Here is a 24,944-nt window from a genome sequence, read left to right on the forward strand (position 1 = left end):
GGGGTTATCCTGCCACAGCCTCCCAGAGTGCCAGGATTACAGTTGTGCACCACCATGCCTGGCTGCCTGATCTATGTCTCATGGGTTTCTCTCTAAGGGAGACTCACAACTTAGAAGCTTCCTTTTCCCAAAGTGTGATAGAGTACCCAAGGCAGATGCCATGTTCATTCTGTCACCTCACCTCAGACATGACACTGCATCACTTCTTTTGTTCTGTTAGCTAGAAATGAGTTCCGGGGTTCAGCCCCCTTTCCTGGGGAGGTTTACTCAATGGCATGAACAGAGGGGGTTACTCAAAGCCATCTGGGAGACTGCCCACCTGAGATGGGTGTAGAGGAGAAGCAAACCCCAATTCTAGTCATCAACAGGCCTTGGGGTAAGGGGAATGAAAACATGGTTCTTGTCTTCCACAACTGTGTTTCTCAATCTTACAATCTTGACAGCTTGGACCAAACCCAGCTTTGTGGGGTAGGAAAAGAAGACAACTGCACACATTGTAGGGGGTCTGGCAGCACTGCTGGCTTCTGTGCACTAGATGCACCCACCACCACCCAGTGGCAACCAAAAGTAGCATCTGGGAAAGTTGCTGGAGTGTATACTGGAGGTCACCTTGCATTGTGGAAAGGAAGCGTAGCACCAGCCAGTTGGCACCAGGCCCTTCATAAATGACGTTGTTATTTCCTCTCTGTTCAAGCCCTCACACCAACAGATAATTAAGAAATGAAAAAGGATGTATCATTTGGACTTTTGTAAGCATAGAAGGCTTAGATTTCTCCCAATATCTATTTTCTTTCAAGTAAAATAAAATAGAAGTAAAAGATTTCCTGTGCCTACATGTTTCGTGCACAGGGAGCCCGGTAATAGACCGCAATTCTTATCCACTACCATGATTTCCAGCTGTCCAATCTTCTCAAACATGATTGTAGAGATAATGGCAAGAATTATAGAAAAGACTCCCGACACGTTGGCACATCGAGGGGATGAGGTTTGGAATTGCTGCTCTTATTATTCAGGGGTGGTATTTTTGTTTGTCCTTGAAAGTAATCTATGGCTAGCTAAAAATTCACTCATAAAGAAGTGTGGCTCATTCTTTTACACTGGGATTCAGCTGATTTTGTCTAAGAGAAAACTTTTTCAGTCTTCACAGATTATACAGTCTCTGTTCCAGTAATCAGCTCTGCTTTATAATCCAGAAGCAGCCATAGACCACATATCAATAAGTGGGCAGTGTTTTATGCCAATAAAACTTTATTCAAAAAACCAAGCATGATTTTCTATAGTTTCTCTACTGGCCATTCCTTGTTCTCTCTCTCTCTCTCTCTCTCTCTCTCTCTCTCTCTCTCTCTCTTTCTCCACCCTCCCTCCGTTTCTCTGTCTCTGTCTCTCTCTGTCTCTCTGTCTCTGTGTCTCTGTCTCTGTCTCTGTCTTTGTCTCTCTGTGCCTCTGTCAGCCTCTGTTTCTCTTTCTCTGTCTCTCTGTCTCTGTCTCTCTGTCTCTGTCTCCGTCTCTCTGTCTCTGTCTCTTTCTCTGTCTCTCTGTCTCTATCTCTCTGTCTCTCTGTCTCTGTCTCTGTCTCTCTGTCTCTTTCTCTGTCTCTCTGTCTCTCTGTCTCTGTCTCCGTCTCTCTGTCTCTGTCTCTCTGTCTCTTTCTCTGTCTCTCTGTCTCTATCTCTCTGTCTCTATCTCTTGTCTCTGTCTCTGTCTCCATCTCTCTGTCTCTGTCTCTCTGTCTCTTTCTCTGTCTCTCTGTCTCTATCTCTCTGTCTCTGTCTCTCTGTCTGTCTCACGTCTATCTCCCTGTCTCTGTCTCTCTGTCTCCCTGTCTCTGTCTCTGTGTCTCTGTGTCTCTGTCTCTATCTCTCTATCTCTCTGTCTCTGTCTCTCTCTGTCTCTCTGTCTCTGTCTCTCTGTCTCTCTCTGTCTCTCTCTCTCACTCTCTCTCTCTCTCTCTCCCCAGCACTTCCCCCATCATCTTGCCCTACCTAGTTATTCACCTTGAATATCCAGCTGCTCCCCAAGATAGATAGATAGATAGATAGATAGATAGATAGATAGATAGATAGAGATATGGAGATCATCATACAAACAATAATGCATTTGTGTATTTGTGTAAAGACAGAGTGCTTATAAGGAATGCTGTGTATGTACACAGTATTTATGTGTGCTTATTTCAAAACCTGTGTGGAAGGATACACAAGAACTTGATAATACTAAGTGGGAAAAAATGAATAGCTAGGCAACAAGGTAAAAGTAATGTGTTTCAGCTTCCTACTCCTTGGTATGTTTTTAAGCCATTTAAAAATGCTACCTATTGGGTCAGTGAGATAACTCACCAGACTAAGCGCCTCCTGAGGCAAGCACAGGAACTAGGGTTAGATCCCCAGCACCACACGCCACATTGGCCCTGCCCCCAGGGCGCAGGCCATGAAGGCGGGGCGTGGTGGCAGTGGTGAAGGCCTATAATCCCAGCACTGAGGAGGCTGAAAACAGGAGGCTCACTACAAGTCCGAGCTGTATAATGGAACCCTGTACCAAATACATACATATATAAACTACCTATTAAAAAACAAGTAAATTAACTTCTTAAATGACATTAAACTCAATCTGCATCCTCACTCCTTAGCAGGGACTCTCCCCCATAGGTAATTTAGCTGAAGTGGCTCCTCAGCAGCATTACCAGCCTCGGGCATGCTCTCTCCTTCTTGGGGTCATCAGAAGAGCCTTTGTCCCCTCTCTCTTCCCTACTCCTACCATCTTCCACGTGCCAGCCACTCCAAGCTCTCTGTCTGAAATACCTGTAAAGGAAGCAAGCATAGCTTTACTTTACCCACTGTCATGGCTCATGGTCTTGTAACAAAAACAAACCAAAATAAAATGTGTAACAGACTTACATACCTGAAGTTTTGGAGGGACATGGGAGTCTTCAGAAATGAAGACTAGAGACCCAGTCCTAGCCCAGGTCCGGTGAGTGTGTGGAGAGCTTCCTGCTACCCTGCACCGGCGGGACCAGTCCCAGTCCAGGCGCAGCGTGGGCCGGACCCTCTCCCGCCCCCTCGGGCCGCCCCCCACCCCTCGCGCCGAGTAGGAATTTCTGCCGACTTCCGGGAACCCCCAGACCCAGCCCTAGCCCAGGAATTTCTGCCGAGTTCCAGGAACCTCCAGACCCAATCCTACCCAGGTCCGCAGCAGGAAGGAGCTGAGCACAGCAGCCAGACCTAAGCCAGACGCAGCTGGATAACTCCAAAATCTGTAGAGCTCCACCTGAACTTCAGTACGTGTGAAGGTTATAACTACAGCAAAGATCTACAACAAAGGGCAGAAGACAGTGCTACACAAAATGACGAGAAGGAACAAAATGCAACCTCAGAACCCAAGCCCACCCGTAACAAGTGCAGAGGACACTAACACAGAACAAATTGGAAATCACACAGCTGAAAGCAATGAATCAACCGCTTCTAAAATAAAACAGCTGCAGAAAGATATAGAAGACCTCAGATTGGAAATGAAAAAAAGAAATCCCTGAATTAATAACATCTGCACTAAAGAATCAAATGCAGAAACATATGGAAGCAACCCAGTGCTCACTCAGAACAAGTGCAGAGGACACTAGCTCAGCTCAAATGCATGAATCAAGAGCGCCGATAGTAAATAAGCAGCAGCAGAAAGATATAGAAGAAATCAGAGCGCAATTCTTTTCTGAAATTAAAAAAGAACTCTCAGAACTCGTAGCAGATGAAGTAAAGAAGCAGCTACAGAAACATAAGCAGGAAACCCAATCTGAAAAACACACTGTAGTAAAAGAATTTTTAACTGCTTCTAAGGAAGATATTGATAAAAAAAATACAGGAGATTAGAAAAATGACGGACTCCTTGAATGAGCAATACAGAAATGAAGACTACGATGCCCAGAGGAGACTATTTTTTTTTAAAAAAAGGTTACAATTATCTTCAAACTAAAATTAGTTGTTCAGATTACAAGATATAGGCATGAAAATTGGTCAAACAGTATAAGCACAAACTGTTCTTTTAAATGAGCTAATAGAAATTAGTAGTACAATTATCTAATATACATACATGCTTTCCCCTTCTTTTCTCTTTTCCTCCATCCCCATTTCTCTTTCCTTTGAGCAGTTTCTTTTCCTTTCACAATATCTACTGCACATTTTTTTTTGTCTTGCTCCTGATTTTATTTTATTTTTTTCCACAATTTCATTGACAGACAAATAGTGATGAGACAGTTTCAAATCAAACTAGTGTAGGGTCTACAAGGTCTCACTGCCAAGCACTGGGATTACAGGCACGCACCACCATGCCCAGTCTCAATTGCCATCTCAGCGCACCCCAGGGGTGGGGCTGGCATGGCTTGTGATGCCAGGGATCGAACCCTGAAGAGACTGTATTTTTATGCTAAGTCTGATGAAAGAAGTGGGTAGCTGTGGAGAGGGCAGCCTGGACAAAAGACTGTGACCTACAAGCAGCACCCTGGGCGCAGGGCCAGGCTGTGTCTCTGTAAGTCCCCCTTCCCCCCGGGGTAAAAGTCAGGACACCAGTCACATGAGGATCTTCAGGGGAGAAAAGGAGGTCAGAGAGTAATTTTTCTAGATTGTATGGCTTGTTTGGGGCAAACAATGCAAGAAGGGCAGGGAGACATCACTGATGAGACCCTCCCAATCTCCTGTGCAAAGCATTGGGGCTGCCAAGGTGCCAAGAGCGTGTGCTGATGTGTCCTGTTCTGAGCTCTCACACACGCTTTCTTCCCCTTTTTGTTTTCAGCTCCATTTGGATCCCTGTCAGCACCCCTTGTGGCCTTCAGGCTGTGTTTGGTGCCTATAATTTCCCACCACTCTGAGGTGGAGTTGCCTAGATCCAGAGCTCCCCGAGGGCAAGAATGGTGTCTTCTCCTGCACCCCACATGTACCTTGTTTCTAACACATCTTAGGCATTTGAATGTGTCTGGGCTGCTCTGGCCACCCACTGAGGCTCCTAATATGTGCCAGATAGTCTGACATGGCATCCTGGGGACAGCATCCTAGAACTCACACCCTAGCAGCCCGGCAGTCACCCTCAGGATCCTCCTGAGGTCACGCCCCCTCTTGGTCCTTCCGAATCTTGGCTCTTTTCTCTTTCACCAGTGTCTTAAACTCAACTCTACTTCTGTTGCTTATGTGAAAAAATGAGATTAAAAGATATTAACCAGAAGCAAGTTAGGTTTCTTGGTACCTTCAGGGGGTTCACTTGATTACAGCGGAAGCATCAACCTCATCTTCTTCCAAGGAAAGAGATAATGGACTGGGGTCCCACTGGGACTTCATCTCTAACATGCACTCTTCTTTCCAGGCCTGTGACAATGGAAAAAGAGACTTTCTGGGCTCACTACTTGTTTCACTTCTCCAGGATGGATTGCCAAATAATGTTTCATTTCCAATGAAGGAAATAATTCGTGGTATGATAAGCAACAGAAGGAATTCTACAGGCAAGCAGACTGCTCCAACTTCCAATTCTGTCTCTCACATGCTAGGTGACCTCAGGCAAGCTATTCAGCCTCTCTGAGCTCAGACCAGCCAGTCATAAAACAAGGACAATAATAATCACAGCACTCAACAGTTAGGAGTGATGGTGAGAATTTCTTGAGAAAAGGCAAGCAAATGTCCCATGCAGGAATGGCAGTTGTGTGTCACTGATGCAGTTGTTCCCAACCTGGCCCATGCCAGACATCACTAACCAATCACAGAAATGTATTCTGATGTGATTGCGTTACAGCACTTGGGTAGATTAAAGCTGGCAGTCAAACTGGAGTCCATTTGCCCTCTCCAGTCTACTGCGTTTCCAGATACATGGAACTCAAGCCCTGTTATTAAACAGAAAAGTATCAGTGGCAAGATTCACAGTACAGAAGAGAATGATGGTCACATCCCGGGGGCCCATTTCTTAAGGTTCTTTCAAGACTTGGTAAGGCAACCCCTAGTCCATCATGTAGATTCCCATTGGTTACTGGTACCTGACAGCTGGACCGTGGGCCCTTTGGATAGTCTTTCAAAGAGCTTATGAGATTAATATATTTGATTAATTTTTTAACTAGGTGGATAGCACATTGGCTGCTGCATGTAAGCTTAGGCCCAGGGCTGATAGGGCTCACTGATGCTGGCAGCCAATTTCCATTTCAATCAAGAGAGGGGAGGGAGCTGAGAATCAAAGCAAGCAGGGACTTGGCTGAAAGCGATGGCATCTAGCGCCACCTACTGGTGCATTGTTCTGTTGCTACCATTGCTGAGCTCTGGAAGTTCTTTGGGAAAATTTTCATAATCTTGCTCATTACATTTTCCGTGTATGACTGTGTAAAAACCACAGAGACTCATAGTAAAGAGACAGGGATGGTAGCATCTCCTTAGTTCCTCACGCCCCGTGTGACAAGCATGCCTCTCAGCTTTCTTACAGCTGCTGCATGAAGACCAAGCGAGTGACAGCTTGGAACCCTGATGTGGGTAAGAAATGACTTTCCGAAGACTTCACAGGTAGCAGGGCATGGAGCGGGGATTCTGACTCCACGTCCTGTTCTCTTCCTGCAACTGTCACTTGCCTCCTTTTGCTCCCCTTGACCCACCTCGATAAGGCTCCCGCCTCATCACAGTGAGCACCAGGCCTTCGGGGCATCGCAATACTCATCCTCAAAACGCCAGCACACGGTGTGAGCAGCTCGCAGAAGAGACGGAGAAGATAGCACTGTAGATGGCATCCCACACAGAAAACAGCAAGGAAACAGTCCTGTGAACCCTTGTGGGTTTCTTTTCTGGATGTCATCGCTCCTTTTCCCCTTTGCTCCGCCCGAGCCTTGTCATCACCTTTCGCAACGCATGATGCAGCCTTCTGTCTTCTCTCTGAGCCTCTCCAGGGTCCGTCCTCCCACTCATCTTTTTCAGCAAGATAAGCTCACCCCTTAGAAAATGGGCAAATTAAGCAGCAGATAATAGAAAGAGACCTTCGCTTTCAGCAAGAAGGATTGGGGCACTGAATTGTTAAGAGGCTTAATAGCTGAAGACCCAAATTGTAAATGCAAGAAGACGGGGGTTCCAGTCTTGTCTCTGCTACTTGACCACCTGCATAGTTTTAAGGCTTTCTCTATATTTCTACTTATCCTTCTGTAAGAGGATTTATTAATAACTAACTGAAATTGATGGTGTAAAACGTTAAGCATAGCGCTGATACTTCATAATTTCTCAATATATTGTTCATTTAGATAACTTCCCCTTTACCACCAACCACTCTGTCCCCAAATAGATTTCATCCACTTCAATTATAGTATAAATGGTGTATCCCTCCAGAGTTCTGCACTGTTCAACTTGTAGATGTTTACATGGCAGCATACCAGGCTTGAAGAGACCAATGCAAAGAGTTAAAAGATGAGCCGGTACCAGCAAGGTGAAGGTAAAGGGTTTCACATGAGTATCCAGGAAGAGAGGGAGACATGGGTGCAAAGGCCCTGGGGTTGGAGGGAGCAGAATACACGCAAACCACTTCAAGGAGCATTGTGTGCCTGGACCGTAGGGGTCAGGACAAGGAAGCGGTGTTGATAGCACTGAAGGTAGGAACTGGATCACATAGAACTGTGTAGCTATCAGGAAAGATTTGGGTCTTAAAAACAACGAGGGGCATTTATGGAGTGTGTTAGGCAAAGCATAATAGGGTTGGGATGCCTTTGGAGAGGGTCATTTGTGCAAACAATGGTCCAAGGAAACAAAAACCATTGGGAGTTCCAGAGGTGGCTTGAAGCAGTATGGAGATGACACTGGTAGAGATGGAGGAGAGACACATTTTGGAGCTCTTTACGGAGCAAAGCTTCTTAAAGACTTGATGCATTCCTGAGTCAGCAAAATTCCTTTTTGGCTTATTTATGAACACCATACAATTGTTCAGAGAAATTTTGCTGGAAAGGATCTGATAGGAAACATTTGGGATCAAGCCTGCTCTCATAACAGGAAGATACCACAGACAATAGTACATGCAAGAATGTGACTGTGTTCCAGTAAAGCTTTACTTTACAGGCAGCAGCCATGGGCTAAAGTTTGCTGATGGTTGGATTAGATAAGGACAGGGAAGGAGAACAAGATGCTGGGCTCTAATCCTTACTCTCTGAGTAAGCTTTAACAAGCAGCTTGACCTTTTGGATCCCAGGCTTCTCTTTCATCAAAATAGTAGCAAGGAGGCTTCCTAGGATTTTCCTGAGAGTCAAATGAGGCAGTGTAAATGAGCTTACTGCTGTAGGACAAAGAAGGAAGCTTCATCCACACATACTGGGGAGAAAGGATTACTCCCTAGTGGCTCACTCCAGGGACAGGTGGCACCTGTTAGTCCGTGATCGGTGGTGCTGAGGGTGGCCAAGTGGTTCATGAAGAATCTACCAGACCTTACCATGACAGAACACCTTGTCTCTTTTATAAGTAATAATTAACTTCTGGGTTTAGTCTCAAGACTATGATGCATCCAGCTCTTCATTCATTCAACAATGGAATGAGCTGAGAACCAGGCCCTGTACAGAAGGCCCTGAACGTCAGGAGCTCCCTTTCTAGGGACCACTGATCCTCACAGCCAGTCCTCATCCTGCTACAGAGTCCTCCCTGAGTTCTCACCAGAGGACTTGCTCGTCTCCCCAGATAACCCCCTTTCTACCACCAGTTACTTCCAGTCTCCAAAACCCCAGCTTTCTTTCTCCTGGGTCCATAAAAAAGATAGAGGGAAAGAAACTGAATCAAAATATTCTGAAAGGGCTGGAGAGATGGCTCAGTGGTCTAAAGCACCTACTTGGAACAAGCTTGGCAAAGTACAGGGACCACGGTTCGATTCCCCCAGCACCACATGCCAGCCAGCTGCGCCCCCTGGTGGGCTGAGCTGGCCACACACACACACACACACACACACACACACACACACACACAATAAATGTTAAAAAAAAGAGATCTTTAAAAAAAAAAAGTAGACAAAATATTCTGAAAGATGCAAGCTGACTTCAGGAAAGAGGTCCTTTAAAGAACCCAAAAGAACACTTTGTATTTCAGTTTAAAGAGTTTATGTGTAGATAAGACCACTAGATAACCCTATATGGGCAGATACCTATCTTATATTCTGTGATCAAAAAGATAATAAAATATTCATTGTCCTCCAAAAAGAAGTGCCCATTGCCACTCTTAAACCATAAAAGCTGAAGTGAGCGGGTAACATAAGGTCTTATGTGTGTTCTGGCCAGAATCCTATCTATTCCCTGGGTATCTGGCTCTTCACAGCTTCTCCATAGTAAGCCTGGAATTTTCTAATCTTCTCACTTGTTCCTTGAGCTTTCCAGCCTTCTTCCCCGCTCCCCTCGTCTTCCCTCCCCCTCACCACTGATGGAGCGTCCCAGCTGTTCCCCTGATGTCTGGATCAGCCCAGGCACATTTAGCAGGAATTCATTTCCATCTTAATCTGATTCTAGGAAGTAGATCATATTTTAAGGAGTAACAAAGATAGGTTTGGAACACTCTTTCATAAAGCACAGAGAACAACAGATATTTAGAAGATTGGCTTTCTGGCTGTGACCTTCAACAAATCACTCTGATTTTCTGCCATATAAAATTCTTTCTGATGAAATCTAACAAAATTCAGTGATGAGCTTGGAAGATGGTATCTGTAAATCAAAAGCTAGCAAATGCAATTCCCTATTTAGTCCCTACTATGCAAAATGGGGGTGGGGGTGGAGGAAGTAGACTAGAGCAGCTATCATGAGCACCTGCTGTGTTGTCATTTTAACCTAAGTTCAAATCTAGGTTTTCCCACTTGGTAGCATGTCATTTCCACCTTTCCAAATCTCCCTCAGGCCCCCTATAAAGTGAAAATAATAATATAGCAAGGACTAAAGGAATCAGGCATTTCACCTGAGAAAGAACATGCCATGCAGATGAAGTGATGTCATTGGTAGGATTAGTAGTGCCAGTTCACAGGTGGGTAAACTGAGACTCAAGGCATGAGTGCAATTAATTCTATGCATTTCAAATCCTAAGTGAGAGAACCAGGATTCAAGCTGGGGCCTTTCTGACAATAATGCTTTTTCCATCCATTCCTGCTTCTCCCTACTTCTCAGCTGTCAGGTTAAACCAAATAGCTTCCGATTGTTAAGAGTTTAAAGAGCCCCGGGGCATGAATATTAAATATTAGTACAGCTGCCAACAGCACCACGTGTGCGCCAGGCTCCACCAGGAGTCCACACACGTGCTCACCTCCCCGCATCTATCAGTACTGAACCTGATACATTACAGGACATGACACGGCTTCCTCACAGCTCTGCTTTCAAGGTCTTGTAATCTTTCAGAGAAAGGATGCTGTCAGCATGTGCTGTAGGAAAGGTGAGCAGGGCACAGGCCTGACTTTGTTTTCCAGGAAACAGAGCCTGGATTCATCACTCTTTCTGTTCAGAGCAACAGAAATACTGAAGGCTCTGAAGGCCAATGCCACATCATAGGAAATCAAGGACAGAAAAGTCACAATCATCACCATGCACTGCACTGAAGGCTACACGGATCAAAGGTCTAAATATTAAAACAGAAACACTAAATCTACTGGAGGAGAGAGTAGGCAGAAGTTTTGAAGACATAGGGGTAGGCAGAGACTTCATGAACAAAAACCAAAGTGCTTGGGAAATACTTCGAAGAATCAACAACTGGGATCTCATCTTATTGAAAAGGTTTTATACATCAAAATAAATCACCAACAGAGTAAAAAGAAAACCCATGAAATGGGAAAAAAATTAGCCAACTATTCCTCAGACAAAGGACTTCTATCTAGAACACATAAAGAATTTAAAAATTAGGCCCCCAAAATTCAAAAGCCCAATCAAAACTGGGCATCTGACATGAATATATACTTCTCAGAGGAAAAAATACAAATGGCAAATCAATATATGAAATAATGTTCAACATCATTGGCCATTTGAGAAATGCAAATTAAAACAGCACCTAGATTCCATCTCATTCAAGAAAGAAAGGCTAACATCAAGAAATAAGCCAATAACAAATGCTAGAGGGACTTTGGGGATAGAGCAACCCTCCTTCACTGTTGGTGGGAGTGTAGACTGGTGCAGCCACTATGGAAATCAATATGGAGATTCCTCAAAAAACTAGAATTAGAGGTCCCCTTCAAGCCAGCTATTCTCCTCCTGAGTATTTTTCAGAAGAACTGAAAACATCATACCACAATGATATATGTATACCCGTGTTTCTAGTGGCACACTTTGTCATAGCTAAATCTTGGGAACAACCTGGACATCATCAGCTGAGGAATGGATTAAAAAGATCTATTTTTATACAATGGAGTGTTACTCAGCTATAAAACAGATAAACATAAAGCTTTTGTAGGTAAATAGCTGCAACTAAGTACCATACTCATAAGTGAAATAGATCAGACCCACGTGTGGAAACATTGTATTGTGTCCCTAGTGTAAGAACCTGAAAGAATAAATAAAATCATAAAGTTACAGTAGATATTGTGAAAGAGAAAGAAACTGTGCAAAGAGAAGGAACTACTGGGATAAGGGAAAGGAAAAAAAAAAGAAGGGGAAAAAATGTATGTATATACATGGGCTAGCTGGGATCATTGCACTGCTGGTTTGTACTGGTCTATTGAAAGGAACAGTTAATGCTTAAATATTTTTTCTTTTTATTGTTTCTTTTGCAAATTTTGCATTATAATATCTGATAATCTGAACAACTAACTTGAAGACAACAATATGCAATATCACAACCATTGTTGAATTCCTATCTTGTTTAGTGAAATTTTGCATCATTTCTAATGCTTTTTAAAATTATTTTTATTCTCTTTTAAAAAATTAAAATCAATTGAAAAAAGCAATCAATAGCAGCTGTCTCAAAGATGGTTTTTATACAACTAGGCTGGAAATAGTCAGAGAGCCCAAGACAAAGGAGCTGCTGATGGGAATTTGCTTGATCCTGATTTTCTCCTGATCTATCCATCTTTTCCTGATTTTCTACCATGTTCATTAGTTTCATAACAGTAGTGGGATCTTATTTTCTTAATCTTTTGTTTATTTATTTGGTACAGGGTTTCGTTACCCAGCTTGGACTCATAGTGATCCAAGTCTCAGCCTCCCCAGCGCTGGGGTTACAGGCATGTGCCACAACACCCAGTTTCAGGGCCAGCATGGCATGCATGGGGTTCCAGAGCTGAGACAGCATGCGGTATCGGGATCAAACCCAGGTCCTTGTGCTTATCAGGCAAGCACTTAATTCACTGAGTTATCTCTCCAGCCCAACAAGACTGAGCTCTTAAATGTGGAGTTGTTTTGGACATATGTTACTTGGGTAGGGAGACATATTAGTCTGCGTCGGTAGAGAGTATAAGGATCTTGCATGAATAAGAGGTAGGGAGTAGTGAGAGGTCTTCTAGTCACTGGGGGGGTGTCATTGCTGGCAAGACAGAATACCTAGTCTCTTTGTTCTCTATACAGGTTCCCTACCAGGAGGTGAGTGGTTTGGTTCCCCTATAAACTTCCTTCCACATGTGTTACTCCAGAATAGGCCCAAAGCAGTAGGGCCCATCAGTCATTGACTGAACCCTCCTAATCTCTGAGCCAAAACAAACTTTTTGTCTTCATAAATTGATTGTCCTAGGTATTCGTTATAGTGACACAAAGTTAACATAATGGCTTTTAGTAATGATTTCTGGAGAAAGGGAGGGATTGATACCAATTCTGGATTTGTCTGCAGTCATGGAAAACTCTAGGAACTTCAGACTTCGGACCAAAAGGTACAGAACAACCAAAGTAGCATCTGCAATGGGGCATTTGATTAACTAAAAGAGAGAATAGCTTTCTAGTGCAAAAACAATCTAGGGACATGACATTTGCCTAAACTACCCCTAACCATCTGCTTTTGGTGTTCATTTCCATTTCTTGAAACTCACAGAGAACAGATCCTTGCAAATTATGTTTCCCAGGTGTCCAGATTAGGGGCTCCCCAGAAGGTTTGGGATTAGCTGGTAGCAGAAGGAAACTGGAGGTGGGAAGAGAGGAGAAGCCAGGGAATTTCCTGCTCCTCTCCCATTCAGCTTCTTTTGGCACTAGTACCTAAAACTGAGTATCTGCATGAGTGTAATCTCTGCCTAGAAGCCTGATTCCACAGCTTCTGGAGGTCCCCTCATCGCTTGGTCTCTCCAGCCCTGAAGTGGCCAACACTTCTTTCTCTTTGCTGACCTCTAGCTTTTCTTGCCATCTCTGTTCCATTCTTTAGGTCTTCCAACATCTTTGTAACTGCTCTTCACTATTAACTTGCATCTATTGAACTGCCTAACACAAGCTCCAATTTCCTGCCTACACCCTGCCTGCTACAGAATGTTAAAATAAACTATTAACTTACACCATTCAAGACCCTTCGACGACTCAATTTAAATCATCATTAAATATTTATATTTTGCCTGCATTGAGAGTAGTCGAAACTGCTGGGCAAACATGAAAAACACTATTATTTTGTTAGAATGGATATAAATTGTAGAAATATTCGGCAAAAAGCATAACCCAAAAAGCCATTTAATTACTTACAATTCAGACGTCCTGTAGAACACCCCTATAAATGATCCTTATTCCAGCTTATGTGACTGCCAATACACCTTGTTATGTATCAACATTTCAAAGCACAATTCAAAGAAGTTAGAAAGTTTCTACAGATCTTATGAATATAATCTGAATACTCTTGCTGATCTAATTTCTTTACATTTTGTAACATACATTTTCACTTCAAATTATACGCTATTACCACCTTTCTACATCAATCAGTGAACATCTACAGAAACACTGTGGTAACCGCGAAGTTCAAGCATTTCATTTGCCATTGCCAGGATACACTATAGCCTGCCCCCCTTCCCCCCAGGGCCTGCTGCTGGTCATTTGGGTGGCTTTCACTTTTCACACTGCGGTGACAGCCATTCTCATGGATAGTCTTTTCATCCTTGCTACATTATTTGCTTGGCTGGAAGTGGAATTGCTGGGGCATGGAGATGTGTATAGCCATGCAGCCCTTCATGGTAGAGGCCCGCTCTGAGGATTGCATGGGTACGTGTCTCCATCGCTGTGTGGGCATCATCGAGTGTGTTTGCAAAAATCTAGATGATGAAGATCATCACATGTCTAGATTACGTAGTGTGTGTGTGTGTGTGTGTGTGTGTGTGTGTGTGTGTGGTACTGGGGTTTGAGGCCCAGGGTCTTCACAACGAACTCCCTTCTCAGTCCTTTTGTGTTTTTTATCTTGAGACAGCTTCTTGTTAAGTCACTGACTTGCCTAAACTGGGTTCAAACTTACAAACCTCCTGCCTCTGCTTCCCAGAGGCAGATATCACTATGCCTGGCTTATACTCTCAGATCATTAAAAAGAGTATGGTCTTGTAAATACATAAACCAATAACATAGTAGTTTTTTATCTTGTCAAGTATCACATACTATACCTAACTGTATGCACTTAACCTTATACAAATGGTAGCATAGTAGGTTTGTTCACACAAGCACCACCACAAATTCTTGTGTACTGCACTGACATCACTGTGAAGTGGGACTCTTCCAGATCCATTATAATCTTATGAGACCACCAGTTCATACATAGACCTTCCTTGATTTAAAGGCCACTAGGTAGCAAATGACTAATCTTCTCAAACCTTGGCATAAACATTCCAAATCACCCTCTAGAAGGATTGAGGTGAGAGAAATTTTTGGAAGCTTTTTAAGTATTTAATTTTGTCCATATCAAATAAAGTTTGTAAGTGTCCTGAAAACTAAGACTCTCTCATCCAATATCAATCATTACTGATGTTTATTATCAGTATAATTAAACAATGGTCACAAGAAAACTGTTCTCCTGAAAGCGCACTAAAATGCTGATGTAATCATGGGGCCTGTGGAGCAGCCTTGTTTTGCTAAGTTGTATGTCAGGTCAAGAACACAGCTGCTGGAAGTTGTCCAGCACCAACTCCAGTTCCTACAAATCCACTCTTACGCAATAATGGGAATCCCCTGGTGCGTGGGCAGCTATGATTAGCTGACATTTGAAAGGAATCTTAAAAGTTAGACATAATCGTGTCCTCTCATGAGGAAGATGGCATTTAAGGTGTTGAAAGCATGACGGTTGTTTTAGGAAGGCACGCAGCAAGGTTTCAGCCATGTATTTTCAGATTTTCTGACAGGAAAATATGTGCTTATTTTCCTTTGTTCATAAAAATGTTTAGCTCACAGCATCTGTTAAGAAAGTTACTTTGGGTCTGCACAGGAGACAGAATGCTCCCAAAAAGTGATATTTAGAAGGAAAGTCAATCTCGATTTTGAATATCTGTTGTCAGTGTGGTGCATGTGGCCAAACCTACTGCATTTTCTGTGCAAGTACAAAAATGAATGGTGTCTGATCTTCATCTCCCATGAGAGGTGGAGGAAGGAAATAAACCTAGTTGAAATAGCTCCTTGCCTTGGCACTCCCGAGAGGGCACATAATTCAGATACAACTCTTGTGTTTCCAGGTAATAGAAGATCCAGTTCATGCTGGTTTAAATACTAAAGGAAAGGCACATTTAAACATCCAAATTCTGCTCAAGTTTGGTCATTTAAACAAAGCATCACAGGACTAAACCTTCTCTCTGCTTCTTTCTACATCTTCTTAGCCCTACACAGGCACAAAAGGCAGCCAGCAACTCCCAATTTCACAGTTGGGAATGACAACACTTACACCTGTGTTTCTTAGAATATCTGCAAATCATGCTTCCAGTGAGCTTCTGGAAAATGTCTTGCCTCTCATTTGCCAAAGTGGTATCAGATGACCCAGCCCCAAAGCAGCCTCTGTGCTGAATGATACTTGGGGCTATTTGGCCTCAGCCATTCCTCCAGGGTCAGCCCTGCTTCTGGCACCTTCATGTCCTGTATCTCAGTTAGTCTTCTCTTGTTGATGGGACAAATATCCAGCATGCAAAATGAAGGAAGGAAAGGTTTATTGAGCTCACAGTTAGTGACGGTTTCATTTCATACTCAGCTGGCTCCAAGACAGAGCAGCACGTGGCCAAGAGCAACATTTCATGGTGGCAGCGAAGAGCAGAAAGCAAAGGGGAGTGGCAACAGCTCACCCAGCTAGCTAGCCTCTCTCCCCTCCTTATATTGTAATGCAAATTACCTGCCCCAGGGCAGGTGCAGCATCCACAACCACAATAATCTATCACAAACTCCAGAAGCCACCCCATGACTGCATGAGGCTGTGGGGGAACAACTATACACAAACCATAACATCTTATCCTGCATGTAAAGGTTTGAAAAAGTTCTCCTGAAAAATCTTCATATGCTTTCTTGGAGACAGTTAAGTCTTCCATCTTTTCCCATCTCTCCAGATGCAAGCTGATGGGTTTGCCATCAAGTCTCAGCCAAAGGGTTGAAGCAGTGCTCTCAGTTGAACGAGATGTACCACCCTGCAATTCTCTGCCAACCACAGCTAAAGAGCTAAGTGATCTCATGGTTTCATATCCAATTGAGCTTATACAAGGCTGTCCCATGTACTTTTGAATCCAAATACAGATGTTCTTCAACTCACAATGGGATTACATCTAATAAACCCATTATAGGTTGGCATATCATAAATCAAAAGTATGTTTAATACACCTGACCTGCCAAACATCCTACACTAAGTGTGCTCAAAAAACTTGTATTTGCCTACAGTTGGACAAAATCCTCTAACAGTAAACTTATTGTAAAACAAAATGTTGAATAATTTATACACTGTATTGAATTCTGGAGTGAAAGTGATAAACATAATGTTTGTTGTCTCAGTTACTTTTTCCTAGTTACTACAACAAAATGTCCAACACCCAAAATTAAGGAAGAAAAGGTTTACTTAGCTCACAGTTAGTGAAGGTTTCAGTCCATATTCAACTGGTTCCAAGGCATAGTGGCACATATCAAAGGTCAGAAGTTCATGGCAAGGGAAAACAACAAAAAGCAAAGGGAGGAGCAGCAGCTGTGGCAGTTAGCTAGCCTCACTCCCTTTCTTATATTGTATTCAGGCTATCTGACCCAGGGCAGGTGTAGCACCCACACCCATAATCCCAGCATTGGATCATGAATTAATCACAAACTCTAAAAGCCACCTCAATGACCGCATGAGGTTTTGGAGGGACAGCTAGACACAAACCATAACAGTTGTATAGGTGTGCTTTCATACCATCATAAGATTGATCAAAATCTCAGATTAAACCATCATTACTCAAGAATCACCTGTGCTTTGTTGAGTGGAAAAGAAGTAGCTGTACTTATAAATACTTTGGGAAGTTGCCATAGATTCTTCACTCTGAATCTGAGCTGCCTTGCATGGAACATGTACTGGCTTAGTGAGGAGGAAAAGGTAGAGAATCAGGCAGGTCAGACAGCCCTTGCCTTCCTCTCTGTTGTTCCACTTTCCATTTCCCATTCGCCTGCCAGAAATGCCTTTGAACTTAGTTAGGTACAGCTACTCACCTTCCGCTTTCCAGAGCAATGGGCATCAGAGCCCAATTTCATGATGGCAGCTACAGAAAAATCACTCCATCTCCTCCCACATGAGGTGGAGAATTTGTTAATGGATACCAAATGGTCACCTCCCCTTCAGAAAGCAGTCTTAGTTCAGCTTCCACAGCATTTTATTTTGCCATTTTAAAATGTTTTCTTTTGTTTATGATGTACATAATTTGCATTGATTGCAAAATCGTAAAAAGTGCACATCAGCTAAAAAGATGAGATAAAGCTTGTTGTAATCCTTTTTTCTGAGAGATTTGGTGGCTGGGACCATTAATTGTGTTGCATCAATGTAACTAGATTAGGAAACAGCCAAGAGATTAGTAAAACACACTTCCGGGTGTGTCTGGATGGGTCAACGGGGTATGGCTATATGGTCTGTGACCACTTCCTCTCTGGCACTCTTCCCTACTCTGCTTCTGGACTTCTATGAGCTAAGCAACTTTATTATATACTCCTGCCATAATATTCCTGGTTTGGGGCCTGAAGACCATAGACTTCACTTTCTGAAACCATGAGCCAAATAAATCTTTCCTTCTTTGGAAAGGAGATGGGTTTGTCCCAACTATGAGATAGCCGAATAGCACAGGGGCTATGTCCTTCTAAGGCTTTGATAGGTTTCTATCCACATAGATCACTTTTCAAAAAGAAAAGTATAATCATGCTATAAATATTAGTTTGTGACATGCCTTCTCACTCCAAGAACCCAAACATCTCAGTATGTCAATAAATATGCTTTTGTTATGTTGCTATTAAAACTAATTGCTCCCATGGTATTCTGTTGTTTACATTCATCATAACTGTTCAGAGTTTGGTACTATAAGTAGTGTTATGGTAAACAACTTTGTTGTTAAGCCCTGGTGCCCATGTAGGATACTCAATAGTAGCCATCAGATCTATGGGCAAGCACGCGTCTAAAACATTTGATATGCATTGGTCAATGGTCCTCGTAACAAAATGTCACAATGTATTCTCCCACCAGCATTATATGAGAATGCTTATTTCCCCATAGCTTCCTAATATTTCTTTTTTATTTAAATAACTCTAAACACAACAATTAATTCCATGACTAGTAATCCAGATAATATTCTAGTTAATGTCTCTGCTAAGGCGGAGAGCGGGGATAAAGAAAACAATTTATACTAAAATCTGGGTAATTTAACTGTTTCCTTTATGCTGGCCTGGTATAAATCTCTGACAAAGTTGTGAACTGAGAGATTTCCCCTATGCCTGGTTAAGGAAAATTAAGAGAAAAATGGGGGAAACACTCTAAACAATTATCTGAATAATTCACTGATAAAGTCCTGCTATGGGGAAGCAAAAGGAAGAGAGTACATTTGTGTTTCTGTTGTCACCAGATTTAACTCCTTAAGTTGCCAGTGACAATAACAGTAATAATTACTTGAGGGTTAATAGTTGGTTTTTCTTTAGGCATAGTGCTAACAAGTCATTCCCACTTTTCATCATGTCTGCTATGAGTCAAGATTGCAGAATTAGCTTAATCTGCACAGTGAGGTAAAAATTATTCCCCATTCTACTGAAAAAAACTGAGGCCCAGAGAGGTTGAATAATTCATCCAAGATCACATAACGAATTATTGGGCAGAACTAAGATCAGAGCTCTGATTCACGTGTTCTCAAAGCCTATGCTATGTCTCCTGTGCTACATGGTTTGTTTTGGTCAAGAAAGGTACTCTGTGCTGCCCAGACCTGGTCAATATTACTTGGGGAAGACTTTGAATGTCCCCCAAAGCCTGCATGTTAAAGGGTTGGCCCACCAAGTGGTGCTGCTGGGAGTTGGTGGAACCTCTAGGAAGTAGGGCCCTGTGGAAGGTCCTTAGGTCACTGAAGATGTGCCTCATGGAGGATAGCGGGAACCTGGTCCTTTTCCCTTTCTCTCTTTTGCTTTCTGGCTACAAGGTGAGCAGTTTTGCTCCCACCATGATTTGCTGTCTCAACTATTAGCCCAAAGCAATGGAACCAACCAATTATAGACTAGAATCTCTAAAACCAGGAGCCAAACTGAACCTTATCTCTTTATAAGTGGATTGTCTCATGAGTTTGTCACAATAATGGAAGACCACAAATGAATATATGAGCTTTTGTTGCCAGACTCCTTTTGAAACAATTGCATTAACACCTCTTTTTCTCTCCCTTCTCTTCCCCTCAGGTCCCAGACAAACCACTGAAGAGCATCAGGTATATGGACAGGGAAATAATCAACCTCAAAAAAGACCTTATACGGAGCCGGTAGGTGAGCCCCACAAGGAATGAATGACTCATAGAGTCTCTGACATGGTGAGCAGGCTGTGTGGGATATCTACAAGTCCTTGCCTAGTTCTGAGGTCCCCCAACCCTAAATATGTAACAGAAGACCTATAAGAGAGTAACCTTGTAAGGAGCAAAGAACAGTGTACTTTTTTTTTTTCAGAACTGGGGATTGAACTCAGGCCCTTGCACTTGCCAGGAAAGCGCTTATTCCACTGAGCCATCTCCCCGGCCCCCAGTGTACTACTTTCTTGGTTGCATGAGGTGTGATCAAAATATACAGTGACAGCCTAGAGAGATAGCTCAGCAGCATAAATGCCTGCCTGGCTAGTGCAAGGTCCTGAGTTCAATCCCCAGTACCACTCCCCCTCACTTCAAGCATATTCATCCTGTCATTAGTTCCACTTTCTGAATACGTTCTGGAAATCCTCTTTTGTGAGTGTCTTTACAAGTTATAATCAAAAAATACAGTAGATGTTGCTGCCAGGTACCATCTGATACAAAGGCAGGCTCATAGAAACATTATAGTGTGTCCTCATTCACACTGTGCATGGCTCTGACTGTGATTTCTAGGTCTTTCCTAAAGTCAAAATGACCAGGAAAGTGAACCATTTTTAACTGATTCAGGGCACTGAAGCAGCTAAAGACTAAAGACACTTATGAAAAAGGACTTCTAGAACTGCTTCAGAAAGTGTCAAGAACAATAGGAGATTTCAAAGCAGGGAGAGTATTCTAAGGGAAATGAATTCTGATGTGTCCTTTACCACTGCAATTTTCTTTCAAAAACATAAGCATTCACCATGATTTTCAATGGCACCACGTACTTTTCAGAAAGAAACTCTACCAGACCCGTCACTGTCACCTTCTCAGGCCAGTGTCTGGCCTAGAACTCCCTCTTGCTTTGCCCTTCTGCTCCTGAATCTGACCCAACAGAGCTCTTGCATACTCCAGAAAGTTTCCCTTTTTTTTTTTTAACTCCAAGCTCACGGGATGATAGCAGAGAGTCAGCTAGACTTGATATCAAATACTGACACTTCCATCTGCCAGCTGGTGACATGAAAGGAGTTGCTGCACCACCCTGCCTTCTTTGTCCCTCTCTGTAAAATCAGAATGCAATGACTCTGTTAGAAGAAGTGAGTGAAATGATGACCATAAGGATCAACTACTATGACCTTGAAATACCCTTGAATGCCTTCACTCCCCCTCACTTCTTTCCCTGTTGTGTGAGCAAACTGAGGTTCAAGAACAGATTTTATTTACCTCTGTGTAGTGAGATGAGATTATTTTTCTCCTCACTCCTTTATTCTTTCCTGGAAACTGACGCTTCCAAAGATGAAATCACAATGTAGAACTTCAGAAAAAGCTGCCAGGGGCAGAGTATGAGCTGGAGGTGTTTTCTAGCACAAAGACAAGCAGGGTGAGCAGGGAGCCATGTACGGTGCAGGCAATGGCAAAGGTCGTTGTGTCTTTGACATAGCCCATTCTGAGCCAATCCAGAGTGAGGGACACAGTGGAACACTTCCTGTCTCCACCTCCATCATCCAAACCCAACCCCACCCCACTGTCACCTTCACTCCCACCCTTCCCTGTCCAGCAGAACAACAACACTACACAACTGATGAGTGAGCCCAAGAGAATGAAAACAGTTTTAATACCATATTTTATTTAGCCCAATATATCCATAATATTGTTATTCAACATGCAATCAATAAAAAAATTAATAAGATGCTTTACACCCAATTATGTTGGCACATGGCTATAATCCCAGCACTCTGGGAACCAAAGGCCAAAGGATCACCAGTTCCAGCCCAGCCTGGGCAATTTAGCAGTTTAACAAGACCCTGTCTCAAAATTCAAAACATTTTAAAAGGGCTGTGCGTCGCTTCCCAGCCTTTGGCTAAGATCAAGTATGAAAGGGCTGCGGATGTAGTTCTGTGTGAAGGCCCTGTGTTCAATCTCCAGTGCTGGAGGAAAACGTGATGTAGGCTTGCTTCTCTGCCACCCTTCGGTTGGCCAGTGCAGTCCATCCCTCCTGCCGGCGACACTGACCACAACTCCAGAACAAGCTAGAATTTAACATCTTCGTCAGACAGGACTAGCCTCTCTTGCCACTGGAGATGAAGGAAAAATGTGGAAAAGGACATTCAGGAAAGCCACAAGCAAGAACCCATGAAAGGACAACAGTGGGTTTCACCCAACCACACTCTTGGATCCCATTGGCATTTAAAGAATCGGCGATTTCCCATCAGAATGAAACCCCTTGTTTGCCAGGGGAAAATCAGCTCTAAAGAGTGCAAATCAGCCCCGACCATGGGCCCATCTCCTGGTATTAAATGAGGCAAATTATTAGCAAAGAAGATGTTGTCTTTTCCACTTATTGTTTTGTAAATTCATTTCGCCTCCTATTAGAATCTAGCCCACCTTGAGCCACACACCCTGACTGTCTCCTGGATTTTTATTTAATACTTCAGCCCTCTTGTAATTCAATTGCACCATCTCTGGTTTCATGGCCAATTTAACATGATGCTAAAAAGAATAAAACTCTAACTGCTTTCTTCCTCGCCTGTTCTGCCAGATGTTCGGTAGCGCTAAGCATCACCAAATGTACTAGGTTGCTGAATTTCTGCTAACACAAGTTGAGGATCGTGGGCCCCATAGTTGGTCCACTCTTGAAGTGGGTGACATATTTTCCTCTGAAGCCACTAGTGCTTATTATTAAAAATCCATAAGAAAAATAATTATCTCTGCGACAGAGACAAGGAAAATGTTGCACCAGAAGCCATGATTTAGCCATGCCAAAGTTAAATATAGGCAATGGCAAGAAACAGTGAGGAATTATCCACCACCACCCCCTCTACAGCAGAACCTGGCAAGATCTAGATTCTGCAAGTATTTAGGAGGGCTGAGACTTTGCTTCCCAGCTGCGTTTGATAAGCAGCTGAAGCAGGCAATCAGATGTAAGTAAGGTGGGATTTTTTTGTCAAAGGAAAAAGCTATTTATAGGGTGTTGAGTTAGACATGCCTCTCTGCCATGGTTCTGATGAGTATCCTCCAGTGTTACTATGAGAGACACTTAGGATCCTGGGTGTGTGCCCTTGAAAAGGCCTGTGTTTCTTCCTTTCCTGGCTCGTATGCTCCCTATGTCAGAAGGTAAGTGCTTTTGCTTCGGTACACACTCTATCCACAATGTGCTGCTTCATCAAATGCCCTAAGCACAGAGCCTCCAAATCCATGGGCCAAAAGAAACCTTTACTTGTCGTAAATTAATGCCTCCAAGATTTCACTATAGTGCCAGGAAGAGGATGGATACATTCCTGGTAAATTCTTATCCCTCAGTGCTCATTTATTTTCTTCAACAAATGTTTATTGAATAGGAAGTCTTACCAGCTATACACCAGGCATGGTTGTGTGTAACAGAAGCTCAGAAAGGAACAAACCAGACAGAATCCCTGTCCTTGAGGCATAAGAGGTGATGCATAGACTATAGACCATAGTGATGGACAGGAAAGGGCTACTTGTAGGGTCAGGAAGAGTGGTCCTGAATGGAGAGAAACCCATTAACATATACATACAGGGGAAGAGAGAGGAGATATTTCAGAGAACAGAAGGGGAATGGTGCCAAAATTGGAACTAGCTGGGAATGCTGGAGGAACAGAAACCATGCCAATGAGACACGAGCTGAATGAGGAATAGAAAATCAAGAGACAAAATAGGAGCATTGGGCAAGTGCTGGTTCATCCAAGGCCTCGAAGGCTGGGTCTTAGACTAAGTGCAGTGAGACTATGCAGTTTGGGAGAGGGACTGTGAGAAAGGAGTGAGCCAGTCTTTAAAAGGACATCCCCTCTGCTGCAGGAGATCAGCTGGAGGCCGTGGTGAGAAATAAGGCCGTCTTGAATCAAGGAACTAGCAGTGAGCTGGCAGAGGAAGGTGGATTCAAGGTTGCTTTGGGTGTAGGATCCCTGGACTGGCGCTGGATTGGATGTGAGAGCTGAGGGAAAAGGAGGCACCCATGTGCTACGATGATCTGTTTCCATCTCTTCCTCCCTTGCTAGAATGTAAGAGCTCTCACTCCAACACGAAGTGTGCCATGGCCACTGTTGTGGTCCCGGGCAAGTGTGTATTGACAAGATGAAATGAGATTCTTGTCCATCCCTAGAACTCAGTTTTTGTGTGTGTGTGTGTGTTTTTTTTTTTAAAGAAGAAGATGTGTTTATTAACTTAATTGGTTTCATGAGTAAGGGAGATGGGATAAATCAGAAGATGAGATATCTGGCCCTTTGCTTACAGCCTTTCAGGTCAACCTGTCAACTTCTCCCTTTTCCACTGACATTTAAGCAGGATTATCCACTCCAACTTACTGGTGGCTGGCCTGTGGCTGGAGAGAAGAGACACCAAAGTCGAGCAAAATTAGTGTCAACCTGTCCTATGAGTCCCAGAATCTAGCTAAGTGCTTAGCATAGAGTGGGCACTCAAAAACCATTCACTGAAATTTATGTCTATGTAACATCTTAAAATCTTCCCCAAGGGCCGGCTAAATAGCTCAGCAGATTAAAGTGCCTGCAAGCAGGTGCAGGGACCTGGGGTTCAATTCCCAAGCTTGCTATGCTGGCCCTAACCCCTGGGTGCACTGAGATGGCAATTGATACTGGGTGTGGTGGTGCACACCTGTAATCCCAGCCCTTGGGAGGCTGTAAACAGGAGAATCACAATGAGTCCAATCTAGTAGTGAGACACTGAACTCCCTGTAGACCCCTTCCTAAAATACGGAAGAAAAAAGATCTTCCCCAAGGCAGGAAAAATATCTTGTTGCATAACTTCTCCAGTGGTAAACTGAGACTCAGAGAACATCAGAAATTTACTTAAAGTTACCATGGCAGTTAGCTACTTCTGCATAACAAATAATCCCAGAAACCCAGTGATTTAAAACAGTAGTACCTAGTAGTGATTATGAGTCTGTGGTTGAGCTGAGGGTTTTTCTAGGCTCCCTTGTGCATCTGGAATTAGTTGAGTTGGGTAGGTGTCTCTAGTAGTCTAGGCCAGGATCGCTCATGTTTGAAGGTCACTAGCCATATGCATAACCTTGACTAAGACAACATAGTGTCGCATTCTCAAGCAAGTTAGCTTGGATTTGT

General features: G+C 43.2%; 1 protein-coding gene across 1 annotated transcript in view; it reads left to right on the top strand.

Moving 5' to 3' along the window:
* Positions 1-7,462: 7,462 nt before the first annotated feature.
* Positions 7,463-24,944, top strand: part of Ccdc60 (coiled-coil domain containing 60) — a 112,531-nt gene continuing 95,049 nt past the window's right edge. The window contains exons 1-2 of the mRNA XM_023720933.1: positions 7,463-7,579; positions 19,715-19,794. Of these exons, the coding sequence (XP_023576701.1) occupies positions 7,463-7,579; positions 19,715-19,794 (197 nt within the window). The remainder of the gene's footprint in view (positions 7,580-19,714; positions 19,795-24,944) is intronic.

Source organism: Octodon degus, unplaced genomic scaffold (assembly GCF_000260255.1).
Source record: "Octodon degus isolate 3935 unplaced genomic scaffold, OctDeg1.0 scaffold00079, whole genome shotgun sequence".
NCBI lineage: Eukaryota > Metazoa > Chordata > Mammalia > Rodentia > Octodontidae > Octodon > Octodon degus.